The following is a 16,941-nucleotide window of genomic DNA, read 5'->3' on the forward strand; positions in this document are numbered from 1 at the left end:
TCAATCAATCAATCAATCAATCAATCAATCAATCAATCAATCAATCAATCAATCAATCAATCAATCAATCAATCAATCAATCAATCAATCAATCACATTTTATTTGTMTAGCACATTTCAGCATCAAGGCATTTCAAAGTGCTTTACATAATTAAAATAAAAACTGTAGTACCAGAACATAAGAAATAGTTTACCGTCACCTTTTCCAGTATATCTCTATTACACTTTTCAACTTAGTGACTCAAATGTCAACTCGTCATCTTGATTTTTTTAACTAGAGTTTGTGTCAGTCCAGATTTGTCCTGCAATAACAGAGTTTCACCACTGGGAGGTGATGTTTGATAGCTGATGACCACAGGTGGCTTTGATTTGTTTTTTATACATTATTTTTGATTTAATAACAGAAAAATGTTTGTAGATAAAAATCTGTAACATAATTACTATTACTAAACATTTATTAACATTCTAATTGTATAATGTAGATCCTTGCAATATTAGTAAACATTTAGTAATATACTAAGTGCGTAGTATATTATAAACAATTCATTCTTTATATTTTTACTATTAAAGCATCAATTAACTTCATTAAGTTTCTGAAAAACATGAATGTTCCCAAAACTAAAACTGAATGAAACAAAGTTTTAGCAGAACTCAGAGGGTTTGTGAACTTTGGATTCAGTCATCATCTTATCAAACATGAAAATGTTATCAAGTCATAAATCGCTAGACAATAAAATCTTAAAGCTTGATAAATACAAAACCAGAAACATGTTCACTGGTATAATTAGGAAGATGTTTTTCATCTAATGTAGGCCAAAATGTCGCCAGTTACAATAGATTTGCCTTTTATTTTCTCGGGTAGAATTAGACATGTACACAACACTGTGAAGAATCTAATAGCCAATTTGTGTGATTTATTTCAAGATACAATTTTATAATATCATGATCATGTCAAGTGTGCTTTTAAACATGCATCAACAAAAACCTGACAATGTGTGTAAAACATTAAATCAATATTTTCCATCAGAGTTTGAAATACATACCTTCTAAAACTTTATCTTTTTTCCCCTCATTTTGTACAGTTGTTGGAAACAAACAAAAAACGTGGCATATTAATTGAATAGGTGCTCATTCTTTATTTGAAATATCAAACGTTCTTAAATCATTTAGTCTTAAACCAGATTTCTCATGAAATAGCTGTGTAGCAAGGGATTCTATAATAAAGGACTGAATTATAGACCATCTTCTTCCTTGGATTTTTATTAATGCATTTAGGAAACATCAAAATTCACACAACTGTTTATGGGAAAACAGATACTTTGAATGAACACCTAGTAAATTAATAATTTTTAGCTTAGAAATTGTAAAATAAAAATTTAACTCTTAATAGTCTTTTGTGAATATTTGCAGTAATTTCAGCTTAGTTGTGATGAGAATTTGTTTAGTAGTTTTAGGAGAACCTGAGAACAGTTTTGTGAAAGAATAAAGTCAAAAAATGTCTACTTCTTAAAAACTCAAATACTCAAATACTGTGTAATACAAGCTTAAAAGTCAACTACATAAAGCACCATACAAGAGATTTAAATCTACCTGTTAAATGTATTACGTTCTTTGTAAGTTTATCTCATCATTATTGAATTGACATTTATGCCTCTTTTCAAGAATAAGACTGTTTAGATCACACAAAAACGTTATTCACCACAGGAGGGCGCTCTCTGGCAACCTTATAACTCAAGTGGGCAGATCTTATTACTGTGATAATTTACACCGAGAAGAGTTTACCAATATTCATCGCAATGATTTTTAAAGTTTCAGTTTGAGTGCTGAGCTGTCCTCACAGTCAGATTTACGTAAAAGCCATGTTACAACTGCTTTTTATTGTGGTTGTCATTTTTACAGGTAAGAAATTAGTAAAATGTAAAATGTTTTTGAAAATAAATTCAAGCCTTAATCATTTTTAAAAAAAAATAAACTAACAACATGATCTAAACATGATCCTTGAGCAGGGTCTGAACAGAGCTCAAAATGATTCAAATTTACTTAACATTAGTCTGCTAACCTTTTGCTCTTATCCAGATTGGCTTTTTAACTTTTTATGCTGTTTTTAATAATGTAACTGTTTTTCAGGTTTATCTGATGGATCTGGTGTGTTACCAGATGGTCCTCTGATTGCCTCTGTTGGAGGGACAGTAATGTTCACAACAAACTTAAATCCACCAGAAACACCATTTACATTGGTCAACTGGCAGCTTGATTCCGGTTCAGCACCTAAACTCATAGTTTTCTCAATTACTAGTGAAACCATAACTGCACCAGAATATGAAGGCAGGATCACTCTCTTCAGATCTACTGGATCTCTGGAACTCAGGAATCTGCAACTCAGTGACAGTGGAGGTTATTTAGTAACTATTCAAGATGGACCGTATCAAAAGATAGGACGCATCACACTGGACANCTATTTTTAATAATGTAACTGTTTTTCAGGTTTATCTGATGGATCTGGTGTGTTACCAGATGGTCCTCTGATTGCCTCTGTTGGAGGGACAGTAACGTTCACAACAAACTTGAATCCACCAGAAACACCATTTACATTGGTCAACTGGCAGCTTGATTCTGGTTCAGCACCTAAACTCATAGTTTTCTCAATTACTAGTGAAACCATAACTGCACCAGAATATGAAGGCAGGATCACTCTCTTCAGATCTACTGGATCTCTGGAACTCAGGAATCTGCAACTCAGTGACAGTGGAGGTTATTTAGTAACTATTCAAGATGGACCGTATCAAAAGATAGGACGCATCACACTGGACATATATGGTGAGTCAATGTTGAAAGCCAACATTAAATAAACATGTTTCTGTCTCTGAGGTTTTACTGCAATTTACTTTATTGTTTTATCCTTATCTGTCTGTCTTCCTCCGCCCATCTCATGCACCCCACTCAAATGAGAGCTGTAGGCTATTATGCTGAAGTTTGGACTATTTTAAATGTATTTCGTGGCAGCAAAAATGAATACATTTATGAAATGGTCTACTACATAATTTAAAATGAGCTTTCATTCAGAACATTTAAAAACTTGAGTTTTATTAGAAAGGCACAGAAACATGGTCAGTGTGTTGTAGCTTTCAGCCTGCTCCATGCATTCAAACTTATCAACACTTAATGTTCATCAAGCAACTTTGCAAAAATAATTTTCTGTTGACTTAGGTAAAAAGAACCTTAAAATGAATATGTCCTCCAACTTTCATTGCAGAGTTTGCTGATTGAAGATTTGTCCTTGTTAGCACTGCAAAAAGTTTTCTTGTGTATTTTACCTCAACATGTAATGTTATTTGATTTGGGCTTCACAATAAAACTGGCATGGCTTGATGTTAGTTGATTTAAAAGTGGATTTAATTGCAGCATATTTAAAATATCACTATTGTAAAGCTTATGCATTAGGTAGCAGATTTAAAACAATTTAATTTACTTCAAGTATTGGTTTTTGTCTAAAAAAATCCAGAAAAGTATATTACTTGTCATTTCAAGTGAAAACCACAAACTTTGATCAGGTTATTTGAAAATTAAAGGTTTTTTTCAGCATTAATAAGAGAAATGTATACTGTCAAAATTGTATATCACCTCTCCTCATGCTAAGATTTCAAATAAATTAGTTCATGATTGTTATAGTTTGTTCATCATTTTTCTTTTTTGATGACAGCAGCTTTTTGTTTCACCAACAGAACCAGTCAATGTAAGAGTTTTCCCACTAAGTGCAGACTTGATTGAGTTCAGTGGGTCTGTCAGTTTCTCCTGCTCCTCCTCTGGATCTTCTCTCTTCTTCCTCTGGATGAACAGCAGCTCTGAGGTCGCAACCAGTGACAGAGTTCAGATCACTGATACTGATGGAGGATCTACTCTGACTATAGTCAGTGTGACTCGATACGACCAGGGATCATACAGATGTCGTGTGTCTAATCCTGTCAGTTCTATCACCAGCGATCCAGTAAACATCTCTGTTGTCTGTAAGTTTCTATTTGTGATCATATTTGCATATTAAGAAAGACACATGCAAACACCAGAGATCTGTTCACTTTACTGTTTTCATGAGTTCAACAAAAATAAAAAAAATTGTGACAGAATACAAAACGATTCCATCATGTCACAATTTTGCCAGCTTTTTTGCAGTAAATTAACCATTCTTTTTTAACTTACATTATTTAGCGGTTCATGGTAATCACTTTGAGTATAGAACATTTGAGTCCCCGTTAATAAGATATACCGTATTTTCATTATTGTCTAGTTCTTCATCTATTTCACATTATTTTTCATGTTTACTCTCAGATGGTCCAGACAATGTAGAAATTGAAGTGTATCCATCAAAGTTACATCATGAGAAAGGATCAGATGTTAATCTGATCTGCTCTGCTGACTCATCACCTTCTGCTGAATATCAGTGGTTTCTGAATGGAGACCAGCTGACCAGTTGCTGTCCGTTGCTCCAACTGATAAACATCCAGATGAGTCAGAGTGGAAACTACATCTGTAAGGCCTTTAACAGCAAAACTCTGAGATATCAAACATCTCAGCGTTTACCCATTTTTGTACATGGTAGGTTTGCAAATTTTTTTCAAACGCTGCTGTACATCTACTCTGTGATAGTAATTCCACTAAGCAAAAACAGCTACACCTTTAACTAGTAAAACAGGTTCTTTTACTGAACACTGACAGTGCTTGCTTGGCTGTGGAGAACAAAATGTCATGATAAAGGTTCAGCCACTTGTCCTAAAAACCTTTATAAAACTGAATTTTACATAGAAATACGTAGTGTCATTTTGTAATAATGTTCTCTTCTGATTGATTTTTTCTTCAATTGTACTTTATTATCATGTATGACTCCTTTCTTTTGGTTTTTTCCACCCAGAGCGAGTCTCTAATGTAAAAGTTACTCAAGACGTTACCGACTTAATTGAGTTCAGTGGGTCTGTCAGTTTCTCCTGCTCCTCCTCTGGATCTTATCTCTCCTTCCTCTGGATGAACAGCAGCTCTGAGGTTTCAGCCAGTGACAGAATTCAAGTAACTGATGGAGGATCCAAGATGAAGATAATCAATGTAACCAGATATGATGATGGACCATACATCTGTCATGTGTCCAATCCTGTCAGCAGTGCTAACAGTGATCCACTACACCTCTCTGTCAGCTGTGAGTTATTCCCCACTACTATAAGCTTCTTTTGAAATTAATACAACATTTATTGGAGCTTAACAGCTGTTGTTTGTTGCTATTTCGCTATATGAGAAAACATGAGAAACACATTTTTAAAAAGTCAGATTAAGTACAACACCATCATATTTGCAAAACACCATCAGTTAATCATGTCAGTAATAACATTGGTCATCCAATAAACATTTAATATCTGCTGCTTTTTCAAATATTTGTACTATTTCTCTTAATGAAGCAGATGTTATGTTAACACTACACTGAAAAAGCTGGTTATAAGGTCAATGTGGAGAATTAATTAATATTAATTGTTACAGATGGTCCAGAAAATGTCAACTTAGAACCACCTTCTCAAAAATACCCAGAAGGGTCGAACATCCGTCTGTCTTGTTCAGCTGACTCCAGACCTCCTGCCAGTTTTAATTGGTTCTTTAATGGAAATCCTCTGTCTGCTCCTGGATCTGAGCTCGAACTCCTCAATGTTCAGAAGAATCAGAGTGGAAACTACAGCTGTCAGGCTTTTAACAGCAGAACCTCAAGATATCAAACATCTCAAGTTTCAGCTTTCTTTATAGAAGGTATCCATGTAGAAGGTAAGCTACAACACACTCAGAAACTTTAAAAATATTTTATTTGTATTTTATGTGATAGATAGACCAACAAAAGCAGCACATTTTGGAAAAGGAGAGAAATAGAGCAAAACAATGGGAAAGTAATTGGAGCTTAGTGGTTGTTGTTTGTTGCTATTTCTACATTATTTGGAAAAATATAAGCAACACATTTTAAAAAATTCAGATCAAGTTAGACACCTTGTTCTCTACAATTACAGATGGCCCAGAGAAAGTCAACTGAGAATCACCTTTTTAAAAATATCCGGAAGGGTCGGACATCCATCTGTCTCGTTCAGCTGACTCCAGACCTACGGACATTTTTCATTGATTCCTGAGTGGAAAATTTCTGCATGGTTCTGGATCTGAGCTCAAACTCGCCAATGCTCAGAAGAATCAGAGTGGAAACTACAATTGGTGGGTCTTTAACAACATAACCTCAAGATATCAAACATCTCAACCAAGTGTTGTGTCTTCTGCTGCATTTAGGAGATTCTTCCAGTATTGTCTTTTACTTAATGCTTTCCATCGCACCATCAACTCTGATCAGTTTCCTTGTTTAGAAGAAAAGTATTAAGTCTGTAGCACCCATCTTTGACAAGAAAATGAAATTTTAATCTAATCTAAAATGCATCTAAAATGGTATTTCCAGTGATATTAATCTTTCAAAGTTCTTTACACAAAATTAACCCTGCAATACTGTCCCTTCTAATAGGCTTGATTGTGCCAATTTTTTCAATGGTTCTATTCATGGTCTCCAGTTCATCTGGGTTAGTCCACAACAGAAAAATGTCTGAATTATTGTCGTGTTAAAAATGCAATTCCTAAAAATTCCTATCTAGTACTGCTGCTTGCTTTGTGTACAGAGATAATCTGATTTTGTCAAGGCATTGTGTAGCTTTACAGTTTTGCATTGTAAACATGGATTCATGGATTCNTGGATGGATGGATGGATGGATGGATGGATGGATGGATGGATGGATGGATGGATGGATGGATGGATGGATGGATGGATGGATGGATGGATGGATGGGTGGTTGCAAAAATGTGGTAAAATAGGCAGAAAATAATTCAGTTATTAAGTGAAGCAGAGAAAAGTAGAAAAGATCTGACAGAGAGGTGTGTCATAAATGGCTTCTCCAGCTGGAATGTAGAAGGTACTTTGGATAAAAAACATCTGCTAAATAAATGTAGGGATGCAATACCTAATGTTGAAAGTATAACTTTTCTAACTTTCACTGTAAATAAAGATTCCATCTATTTAATTTTTGTAAATATCAGGAATACTGGCTGTTATTGTGACAGATACAGCTGTCGTGGAGTGGGTTTCATTTGTTTTTTTATTCATTATTTTGATTGCACAACAGAAAAAGGTCTCATAGTTTGTGAACTTTGGATTCAGTCGTCATTTTCTCCAACACGGAAATGCTGCCAGGTCATAAAGAGCTAGGCAATAAAATAATAAAACTTGTTAAATGCAGAACTAGAAAAGTCTTCAGTGGTATAATAAGGAAGCTGTTTTTCATCAAATGTAGGTCAACACATCACCAGTAGATAAAATAGATTTGCTTTTTATTTTCTCAGTTGGAATTAGACATGTACACAACACTGTCATACAAGGTACAATTTAAAAATAGCATGATCATATCAAATGTACATTTGAACATGTATTAACAAAAATCTGTCAACATGTGTAGAATGATGGAGCATTTAATCAATACTTTCCAAAAGAGTTTTATAAACATATCTTCTAAAACTTAAACTTTTTAACCATCATTTTGTACAGTTGTTGGAAACAAGCAAAAACCTTTGTGTATGATTATTCATCAGAAGAGGATAAAATATATTTCTAAATTTTCCCTGATACTATATGTAGTTGTATCACACAAGAAAGAACATCTATTTGAAGAGTTATAACAGGACAACATTGGCTGCTTCCATCTCACCAGGGTTTCACTGCAGAATGTTTGCCTCTATTTCTCTCTTTCTCTAGTCATACCAAATATCAGCATATTCCTCTTTATTACCATTGTTTACTGGCAAAAAAATACAAAGTTAAGTAGATATATCTAAACTAAAAATACTTGTCAATATTGTAACATTGAGAAGCTTAGCCTTACTTAAACCTTAACCTCTGCTGGTTATTTCAGTTTTCTTTGATAAGGACTGAGGCAACTGATACAAGTGATATGGATGTGGGGTCAGTTGGACCCCATTTGTAAACACAAGGGTTAAGATGCTATTGTTTGTTCAGATTTACCAAATAAATGTAGAGTACTAATATTAATTCTCCATATTGTTACAGACGACCTTGGTTTCTTAATTTCTGATGATATGCAAGATGAAAATGAAGAAAAATTAATTAGATGGGTTATAAACAATCCTCAAGAATCCCCTTTAAGTAGCGATGCTTTATGAATGTAAATATTTTAATAAAGAATAATCAAACACAAGAAATTCTAACATTCTTTTTCTAATAATCTGAGCCAATAACTCAGAACTCACCTTTTAACAAAGGAAAACTGGAGATTTTGTATCCTTCCATTATGTAAGGATAATGGAAGGATTATCCTTACTCATATTCTCATGTTCTCATATTCATGTTCTTGTTCTGGAAAACATGACAGACAAATTAGTTGGATTTTTTTTGCTTTTGATGCTAAAGGTCAGAAATAACTTTTTATAACATTACTGTTTTAAATACTGTGCTACATTCATTCGTTGACCTGTCATCTATTCAGCTTCTACCTATTATGTTTAGCTCTGACAAAATTACAAATATCAGAAAAATCTGAAAATAAAGATTAGGGAAAATAAAACACACTACTAGCATCCTGTTGCAGTACTGAGTTAATTTCTGCAGCTGTAGAGAAAACTACATCATCAGATGAAACAGAAATTGAGCTCCACATTAAAAGGAGAAGGTCCAGAAAATAAATGCTACCACCTATACATCTTTTTTAATAATATTAGTAAGTCATTATAGTGTTTATCCTGTTAGCGTTTGGTGGACCCAAGTCAAAACATTTTATTCAAACATATGCCCATATAAAATATTATATAGAGATTCATTCATTCAATGTGAGGGGGGAAGTAGAGCAATAAAAATACGTACCTGTTTTACCTGACTCTGATTGAGCTTGGACATTTTTTCTAAATATTGGAAATAAATTAAAGTTAATGTCCAGTCACTCAAGCAGATCTATTGTGATATAGTTGCAAACTTTTTAAAAAGTACAAAAAAGAAACTTGTTGCTTTAAGTCATGTGAAAAATAGGAACACCCTATGAAAGCCTGCTTATTTTTATTATATTTTAATTAATATGTTCTAACACAACAAACTCACTAGTGAAGAATAAATAAGGACACCTGCTGAAGTTATTCTAATTTAAAAGAGTAAAAAAGAAAAGAAGGCATATTACATCAAGAGTACTTTATTATAATAAAAATTCTCAGCATTTGAAGGAGGTTTGTCCTGTTAAAATACATTTTCACTGGTGTGAAAATGTATTTTGTGAGGTGAGAGTAAACAGTATTGTTGGACATAAATAGCTGTCTGAGGTTTCCAGAAAGAAAATTATAGCAGAGATTGAATAGAATAGCAGTTCATAGCCCGAAACACGTTGAAGATTTGAAGAAAAAAGTCAGGACAAGTAAAATTAAACTCTTTCTCAACCAATCTGCTACTTAAAAAAATAGACTCAAGGTTATAAAGAAATAGAAGTTAAAAAGCTCATTATCTTGTCACTAGACCCAGAAGGTTAATGCAAATAATGATAGTAAGGCAAAATATATTTGTCTTTCCCTTTCACATTCAATGTGTTTGTTGGTGAATAGAGTACAAACTAATTATTACAAATTGCGCCCCTCTACTGGGCTTGATGGGGAAAACTGCACATGCATGTAATAATAATAATAATAATAATAATAATAATAATAATAATAATAATAATAATAATAATAATAATAATAATAATAATACATTTTATTTGTAGGCGGCTTTCTGGACACCCAAGGTCACCTTGACAAAAGCAAGCAAATTATAAAATACATACCGGTAATAAAAACAAAAGCAAAACAAAAAAACACAAACAAGATTTATTACAAAGATGATTAAAGGTTGTATGCTAGCTCAAACAAATGGGTTTTGAGTTTGGACTTAAAATATTGCAAAGACTCGATGTTACGGAGATCAGGTGGGAGTGAGTTCCAGAGTTTGGGAGCAGAGCGGCTGAATGCTTTGCTCCCCATAGTGACGAGACGAGTAGGGGGACGGTGAGATGGACAGAAGAAGAGGATCTGAGGGAACGGGTGGGTGTGACAATGTGAAGGAGGTCCGAGAGATATGAAGGTGTGAGGTTGTGAACTACTTTAAAAGTTAGAAGAAGTATTTTATAGTTGATGCGATATGTGATTGGAAGCCAATGGAGCTGTTGTAAAATAGGTGTGATGTGATGAATTAAAGGGGTCTGTGTAATGATACGAGCAGCTGAATTTTGAACCAATTGTAATTTATGCAGAGTTTTCTGTGGCAGACYAAAAAGTAGAGAATTACAATAGTCTAAACGAGATGTGACCAAACTGTGGACCAGAGCAGCAGTGGAGTGCGGAGTGAGAGAAGGACGGAGACGGCGAATATTTCGGAGATGAAAATAAGCTGACCGAGTGACATTATTGACATGGGAGGCAAAAGAGAGGGTGCTATCGAGGATGACACCCAGACTCTTAACCTGAGGGGAGGGAAAAATGGAGGAGTTATCAACTGAAATGGAGAAATTATCAAGTTTACTTAGTAATGAATTAGTACCAATTAAGAGAAGTTCAGTTTTACTGGAATTTAATTTTAGGAAGTTAAGAGTAAACCATTGTTTTATTTCAAGAAGACAGTCAGTGAGGGAGGAAAATGGAAGCATAGAATAAGGTTTGGTTGAAACATAGAGTTGGGTGTCATCCACATAGCAGAGAAACTGGATGTTATGTTTGCGAAAAATATTACCAAGGGGGAGGAGGTAAATGCTAAACAACAAGGGTCCCAGGGCAGCCCTGGGGAACACCTGGGGAACACCTGGGGAACACCTGAGGAGACGGGAACTGGGCGAGAGGAAAATGATTTTAACTGAACAAACTGAGAGCGGCCTGAGAGATATGAACGAAACCAGTTGAGAGGTGTATTTACAATGCCAAGAGAGGATAATCTGTCAATAAGGATGTTATGTGAAATTGTATCAAAAGCCGCAGTCAGATCAAGGAGAAGGAGTATCGATAATGAACCAGAGTCAGCAGCAATTAGAAGATCATTTGTAATTTTAAGAAGCGCTGTTTCTGTACTGTGGAGTGGACGGAAGCCAGATTGGAATTGTTCATATAGATTATTGCTGGAAAGATGAGAATGGAGTTGATCAGCAACTGTCTTTTCTAGAATTTTTGAAATAAATGGAAGATTTGAGATAGGGTGAAAATTATTGAGTTCATTGGGATCTAAACCAGGTTTTCCTAAGCATTGGGGTTATTGCTGCAGTTTTGAGAACCAAGGGAACAACAGCAGTAGTAAGGGAAGAATGTATAATGTTAGTGATGAGAGGGGACAGAGAGGGGAGGGTCACTTTAACAAGAACAGTGGGAAGAGGATCTAAGTGGCAGGTTGAAGATTTAGATTTTTGAATTAATTTGTATTAATTTGTATTTGTAATTAATAATGTATTTAGAGAAAGCTGCTTTGTGAATCGAACGTAGAAATGAAACCAAATAGGAAGAGCAAAACAGTTGCCAAAAATGAAGGACATTGTACTGGTTCCTGAAACATTTTTATAGAACATTACTATGCTTGCTAAATTAATGTAATTTGAAACTTACATTCTCTGAATGAAGAAGCCTCCAGCAGCTACTAGAGCAACAGCTATCAAGCAAGCAATCACAATTGCAGCAATGACACCACCTGACAGACCTGCAGCTTCTAAACAGGACACAATGAAACAGAAAACAGACATAAACAATATGTTAAAAATATATCCTTTGTTTTGAAAATTATTTGCATTACTTGTTGGAAATATTACTGACAAGAACATTTCAAGTCCACTCACTCAGTCCACCTAGCATTACTACTCTGTTTTGGGTGTAATTTAGAAAAAGTGCAAACCAGCCAAGTGCAGATAAATGCAAAGTGCTGGCAAACCTAGAATGGACACTAGAGAGTACAGGAGGTGGCATCAGTATCTGAGTGATGTGTTATAGACAGCCGGTAAAAACACAGAGTCGAGGTCAACAGACAAAAAGGACAGATGTGTCACATTCCATTAATGGTACTTGAGAGATTTTCTTAAGAGTGACACTTTGTGGTAATTCTTGAACCCCAGTGGTCATGACATGCAAAATTAAATTGATGAGACAGGGATATATTGTAACGAATATAATGTACTGTAAAGCATAAAATTGTATTTTATAAGTGTTTTCTTTAAATATATCTGTACTCTTGTTAGAACAAATCAAGATGAGAGGATGACACAGGGAGAAAGGAAAGAACACTGGGGACCAGGAAATTAATCTAACAAAGAATATCTGGACCTAAGAGATATAATCAAAGTGGACTACAAGAAATGACTAGAGACAACAAATAAATATAATAAACTAGAATAAAGAAAGAACAGAATTAAAGTAAACAAAAACATGTAAACAGGAAATCACAATAAAATACAAACCTATATATATATGATAATGAATGCTGTAGGAAGAACCACAAATACTGGTGAAAACTCACATAAACTACTTTTTAGAAAAAATGGATATGTTTAAAAAAAAAAAATCCTCTCTCATTTACCTGACATTTAGGTATTAGAAAAAGGTAAAAAAAATAATAATTTAAACCATTTTTGAACAGTAGTGATTTTTGCTTTCACATTTTCTTTTACTTTATTATACTTACCCACTACTGATAGGACTAAAACTTGAGATGTCTGATAACTTAAGGTTTTGCTGTTAAAGGCCTGACAGCTGTAGTTTCCACTCTGATTCTTCTGAACATTGAGGAGTTCAAGCTCATATCCAGAACCAGACAGAACGTTTCCATTAAAGAACCAATCAAAAGTGGCATTAGGTCTGGACTCAGCAGAACAAGACAGATGGATGTTTGACCCTTCTGGGTATTTCTGAGAGTGTGATTTTAATTTGACTTTCTCTGGGCCATCTGTAATTATAGAGAACAAATAATTTTAATTCTCCTTATTAACATCATAACCAGAGTTTCAATATCAATACTGAAATGATAACTGATAATGTTTTATTAATATGGTGATGTTTTACTTGATCTGATTTTAAAAAAAAGTGTTTCTCATATTTTCACAAATTTTGTAGAAAGAGCAACAAAAAACAGACTAATACATTTGCTAAGTTCCTATTATTTCCATTTCAAAAGAAGTTTATCATAGTGGTGAAAAACTCACAGCTGACAGAGAGGTGTACAGGATCACTGTTAGCACTGCTGACAGGATTGGACACATGACAGCTGTATGATCCATCATCATATCTGGTTACATTTATTATAGTCAGCTTGGATCCTCCATCAGTGATCTGAACTCTGTCACTGGCTGAAACCTCAGAGCTGCTGTTCATCCAGAGGAAGGAGAGAGAAGATCCAGAGGAGGAGCAGGAGAAACTGACAGACCCACTGAACTCAATTAAGTCGGTAACTTCTGGAGTAACCTTAACATTAGAGACTCGCTCTAGGTGGAAAAAACAAAAAGAAAGAAGTCATACATGACAATAAAGTACAACTGAAGAGAAATTTAATCAAAAGAGAAAAGAATCATTACAGAAGACCTGAACTACGTATCTCTACGTAAAAAAGTTGGTTTTAAAAAGACTGAGGATAAGCGTCTCAGACTGCCTGGTATTTTTCTCCTTCAAAGCAAAACACTATAAGTAAAAGAAAAGATATTCTACTCATTAATAGCAGAGTAACTCATATTCCTTTGTGACATTATTAATGAAAAACAGAGGTAGAGCTGTTGAAAACATTCTCATACCTACCATGTACAGAGATAGGTGAAGGCTGAGATATTTGATATCTCAGAGTTTTACTGTTGAAGGCCTTACAGATGTAGTTTCCACTCTGACTCATCTGGATGTTCACCAGTCGGAGCAACGGACCACTGCTGGTCAGCTGGTCTCCATTCAGAAACCACTGATATTCAGCAGAAGGTGATGAGTCAGCAGAGCAGGTCAGATTAATGTCTGAACCTTTCTCATAATGTTCCTTAGATGGATACACTTCTATTTGTACATTGTCTGGACCATCTGAGTGTAGAAACAGCAATATGTAAAGAGAATGTAATCTCACTGAAAAATGTATTCAAATCTTAAAATAATTAAATGAAGTAGGCTACTCAGTAAGTTAGAAAAAAATATATTAAAGGAGCAGAACCTTTAAAATTATATTTATGCAATGGCTGCAGCAGTTTCAAATAGATTTTGAGCATTTAGATCAGTGGTTCTTAACCTGGGTTCGATCGAACCCCAGAGGTTCGGTGAGTCGATCTCAGGGGTTCGGCAGAGCCTCTGCCGCGGAGATAAAGACACACTTGTGTAAAGTCGTGATGACGCCCCACTTTGCCATCACTTGCTACAGAGGATCACGTTACATTGCTTAGCCAATCAGTGCTGCGGAGGAGCACTGATTGAAGGAGTTCCACTCTTTTTATAGTCTAAATCTGCTCCTTAGTCGCATCTTTTTGGGGTTGCTACTGCCTCTAGTGGTGTGGCGGTGGTAACACAGCTAATATAATTACATTACTAAATCTCAGAATACCGCGAAGTATGTTGCGTGCCGGGGGGGAGGAATAAGAAGGGTTCGGTGAATGCGCATATGAAACTGGGGGGGTTCGGTACCTCAAAAAAGGTTAAGAACCACTGATTTAGATGAACAACTTACAACTAACAGAGATGTTTACTGGATCACTGATGACTGAACTGGCAGGATTAGACGCACGACATGTGTATGATTCCTGGTCATTTCGGGTCACATTAACTATGGTCAAAGTGGAGCTTTTTTCATTTGTGTTGATCTGAACTCTGTCACTGGCTGAAAGCTGAGAGCTGCCTTTCATCCAGAGGAAGGAGAGAGAAGATCCAGAGGAGGAGCAGGACAGACGGATTGAGCTGTTGAACTCAATCAAGTCTGAACTTAGTAGGGAGACTCTGACATTGGAGACTGGTTCTGTTGGAGGAAACAAAAAACAACCATCAGGATCATTTTAAAGACATAAGACTGCTTTTCCCAAAAGGCCATGCTCAGCTTAATGCTTCAGTATGTAGGCTTAGAAAGTAGAGTTTTCTTAATAATAAAACATTTTATTTAAAGGTGCCTCAAGCACACCATACAAAATACATACAATAAATTAAAAGATACATTAGTAAAATCAGAAAATCATCTGGATAGAAAGAGCAGAAGGCAGTTTTAAACAAATGTGCTTACAGTTGTGATTTGACTTATAATAATAGAAACCCAAATCCCATTGAAACCCAAATCTTTCAATGGGACTTCTGGCAATAATTTATACACAGAAGGTAATAATTAATTATGTAACTAACTTATAGCTATAATTTTATGCTACTATTAATTATTCACAAGACCTATGTGCTATTATAATTTGATGTCATATAAACACGTACAGGCTTGAATAAAACGAATGGCTGAAACAAGATGTCAAAAGACAACATAGGAAATAAAATTCTAATTAAAAAAAGCAAAAATATCTAATTAAACATAATGGGCGTTCAACATCTACTCACCATAAACAATCAGTGTGGTGCGTCCTGTCCTTTGAACCACACCATCTTGAATGCTGACTGTGTATTCTCCACTGTCACTGAGTTTCAGATTCCTAAGTTCCAGAGATCCAGTAGATTTTAAGAGAGTGATCCTGCCTTCATATTCTGGTGCAGTAGTGTCTCCAACAGTCTGTGAGATAATTATGAGTTCAAGTGTTGAACCATTATAAAACTGCCAGTTGACCAATGRAAATGGTGTCACTGTTGGATTTAAGTTTGTTGTGAACGTTACTGTCCCTCCAACAGAGGCAATCAGAGGACCATCTGGTAACACTCCAAATCCATTAGATAGACCTAAAGGAAATCATCAAATAAATTAAGTTTAAATTTATGACAATTTCACCACACCTAAAAAAATACACAACAAAACCCCAAAAAAGACCCCATAATCAAAACATCTGCTCTTCTTAATTTGCTACAATCTGGTTTATGTGAGCATGCACAGGAGCGCCGCCAGGAATCTTGGGCCTCCTTACAAAAAAATCGTTTGGGCCCCCTGCACAGCTGTTGTTACAATTTTTTTGAGTCTATTTGACACATAAAAAGCATAACAATTTTAAAGGCTTGCATCGGCCTTGCTTTCTGTGGTTCAATACTGATAATTAGCACAATATTTTCTGCTCACGAATTTAACATCCAACAGTCCACATCCAGTATGCAAGTAGGTTGCTTAATTTTTTTCTATTGGTTTTAGATACTGAAATATCTCTCTCCATGAGCAACAGTCAAAAGCAACACGCAAAATATACATGAAGCAATCCAGACTTCTCAAAAATTCTATGTAGTTGCATTTTATTCAAGCTGCAGTCTATAACTTTAATAAAAACTATGTTTTCTCCATATTTGTAAAAGCTGTCACAATGTCGTAGCAGTTTGTTATGAGACAGATAATCTGTGAAAACAATCAACCCCCTCCACCTCCTTCCTGAACTACAATTACTGGAGTTCTGGAGTCCTGACCAAAACAACCAATCAGAACCAGTAGGATGCTCTTAGTGCTGTCAATCAACTTCATTCACTCACTGCTATACCAGCAGTTCTTGGAGCTACTCTCATTATGTATAAAAAGTTATTTCACTCTTAACTCTTTAATTCTTCAAATTAGCACAGGGAAGCGTTTTTGGGCAAAATTTCCAGCCTGCCAAAATATGCATCCCCTCTCTATTCCCCTCAAATATTATCAAATTGATTTAAAACTTATAACAGCAGTTCTTGGAACTACTCTCATTATGTAGAAAAAAGTTATTTCACTATTAACTCTTTATTTCTCAAAGTTAGCACAGGGATGCATTTTTGGGCAATATGGATTTC

The 16,941-nt window shown here is 35.0% G+C and overlaps 2 protein-coding genes across 2 annotated transcripts in view; one reads left to right on the top strand and one right to left on the bottom strand.

The window, feature by feature from the left end:
• The first annotated feature begins 1,859 nt into the window (after positions 1 to 1,859).
• Positions 1,860 to 6,052, top strand: LOC103460870 (carcinoembryonic antigen-related cell adhesion molecule 5-like). Its single transcript, XM_017303511.1, has 7 exons — positions 1,860 to 1,899; positions 2,485 to 2,817; positions 3,723 to 4,004; positions 4,324 to 4,590; positions 4,904 to 5,182; positions 5,518 to 5,793; positions 6,030 to 6,052. Exons 1-7 carry the CDS (start codon positions 1,860 to 1,862, stop codon positions 6,050 to 6,052), a joined length of 1,500 nt encoding a protein of 499 aa, XP_017159000.1.
• Positions 6,053 to 8,399: 2,347 nt separating this feature from the next.
• LOC103460871 (carcinoembryonic antigen-related cell adhesion molecule 5-like) overlaps positions 8,400 to 16,941 on the bottom strand; it is a 14,159-nt gene continuing 5,617 nt past the window's right edge. Inside the window, exons 2-8 of the mRNA XM_017303512.1 lie at positions 15,592 to 15,924; positions 14,732 to 15,016; positions 13,831 to 14,097; positions 13,245 to 13,523; positions 12,728 to 12,988; positions 11,662 to 11,761; positions 8,400 to 8,419 (exon numbers count right to left, since the gene is read on the bottom strand). Coding sequence (XP_017159001.1) covers positions 8,407 to 8,419; positions 11,662 to 11,761; positions 12,728 to 12,988; positions 13,245 to 13,523; positions 13,831 to 14,097; positions 14,732 to 15,016; positions 15,592 to 15,924 — 1,538 coding nt within the window. The 3' untranslated portion in view covers positions 8,400 to 8,406. The remainder of the gene's footprint in view (positions 8,420 to 11,661; positions 11,762 to 12,727; positions 12,989 to 13,244; positions 13,524 to 13,830; positions 14,098 to 14,731; positions 15,017 to 15,591; positions 15,925 to 16,941) is intronic.

The sequence above is a fragment of the Poecilia reticulata genome, unplaced genomic scaffold, assembly GCF_000633615.1.
Source record: "Poecilia reticulata strain Guanapo unplaced genomic scaffold, Guppy_female_1.0+MT scaffold_316, whole genome shotgun sequence".
NCBI lineage: Eukaryota > Metazoa > Chordata > Actinopteri > Cyprinodontiformes > Poeciliidae > Poecilia > Poecilia reticulata.

Excerpts from the sequence above, each read along its gene's own strand:
- LOC103460870 (XM_017303511.1), top strand. The coding sequence starts at position 1,860 with ATGTTACAACTGCTTTTTATTGTGGTTGTCATTTTTACAG. Across the intron at positions 4,591-4,903 it reads TTTACCCATTTTTGTACATG|AGCGAGTCTCTAATGTAAAA; the intron begins GTAGGTTTGCAA and ends TTTTCCACCCAG. Across the intron at positions 5,183-5,517 it reads ACTACACCTCTCTGTCAGCT|ATGGTCCAGAAAATGTCAAC; the intron begins GTGAGTTATTCC and ends TAATTGTTACAG.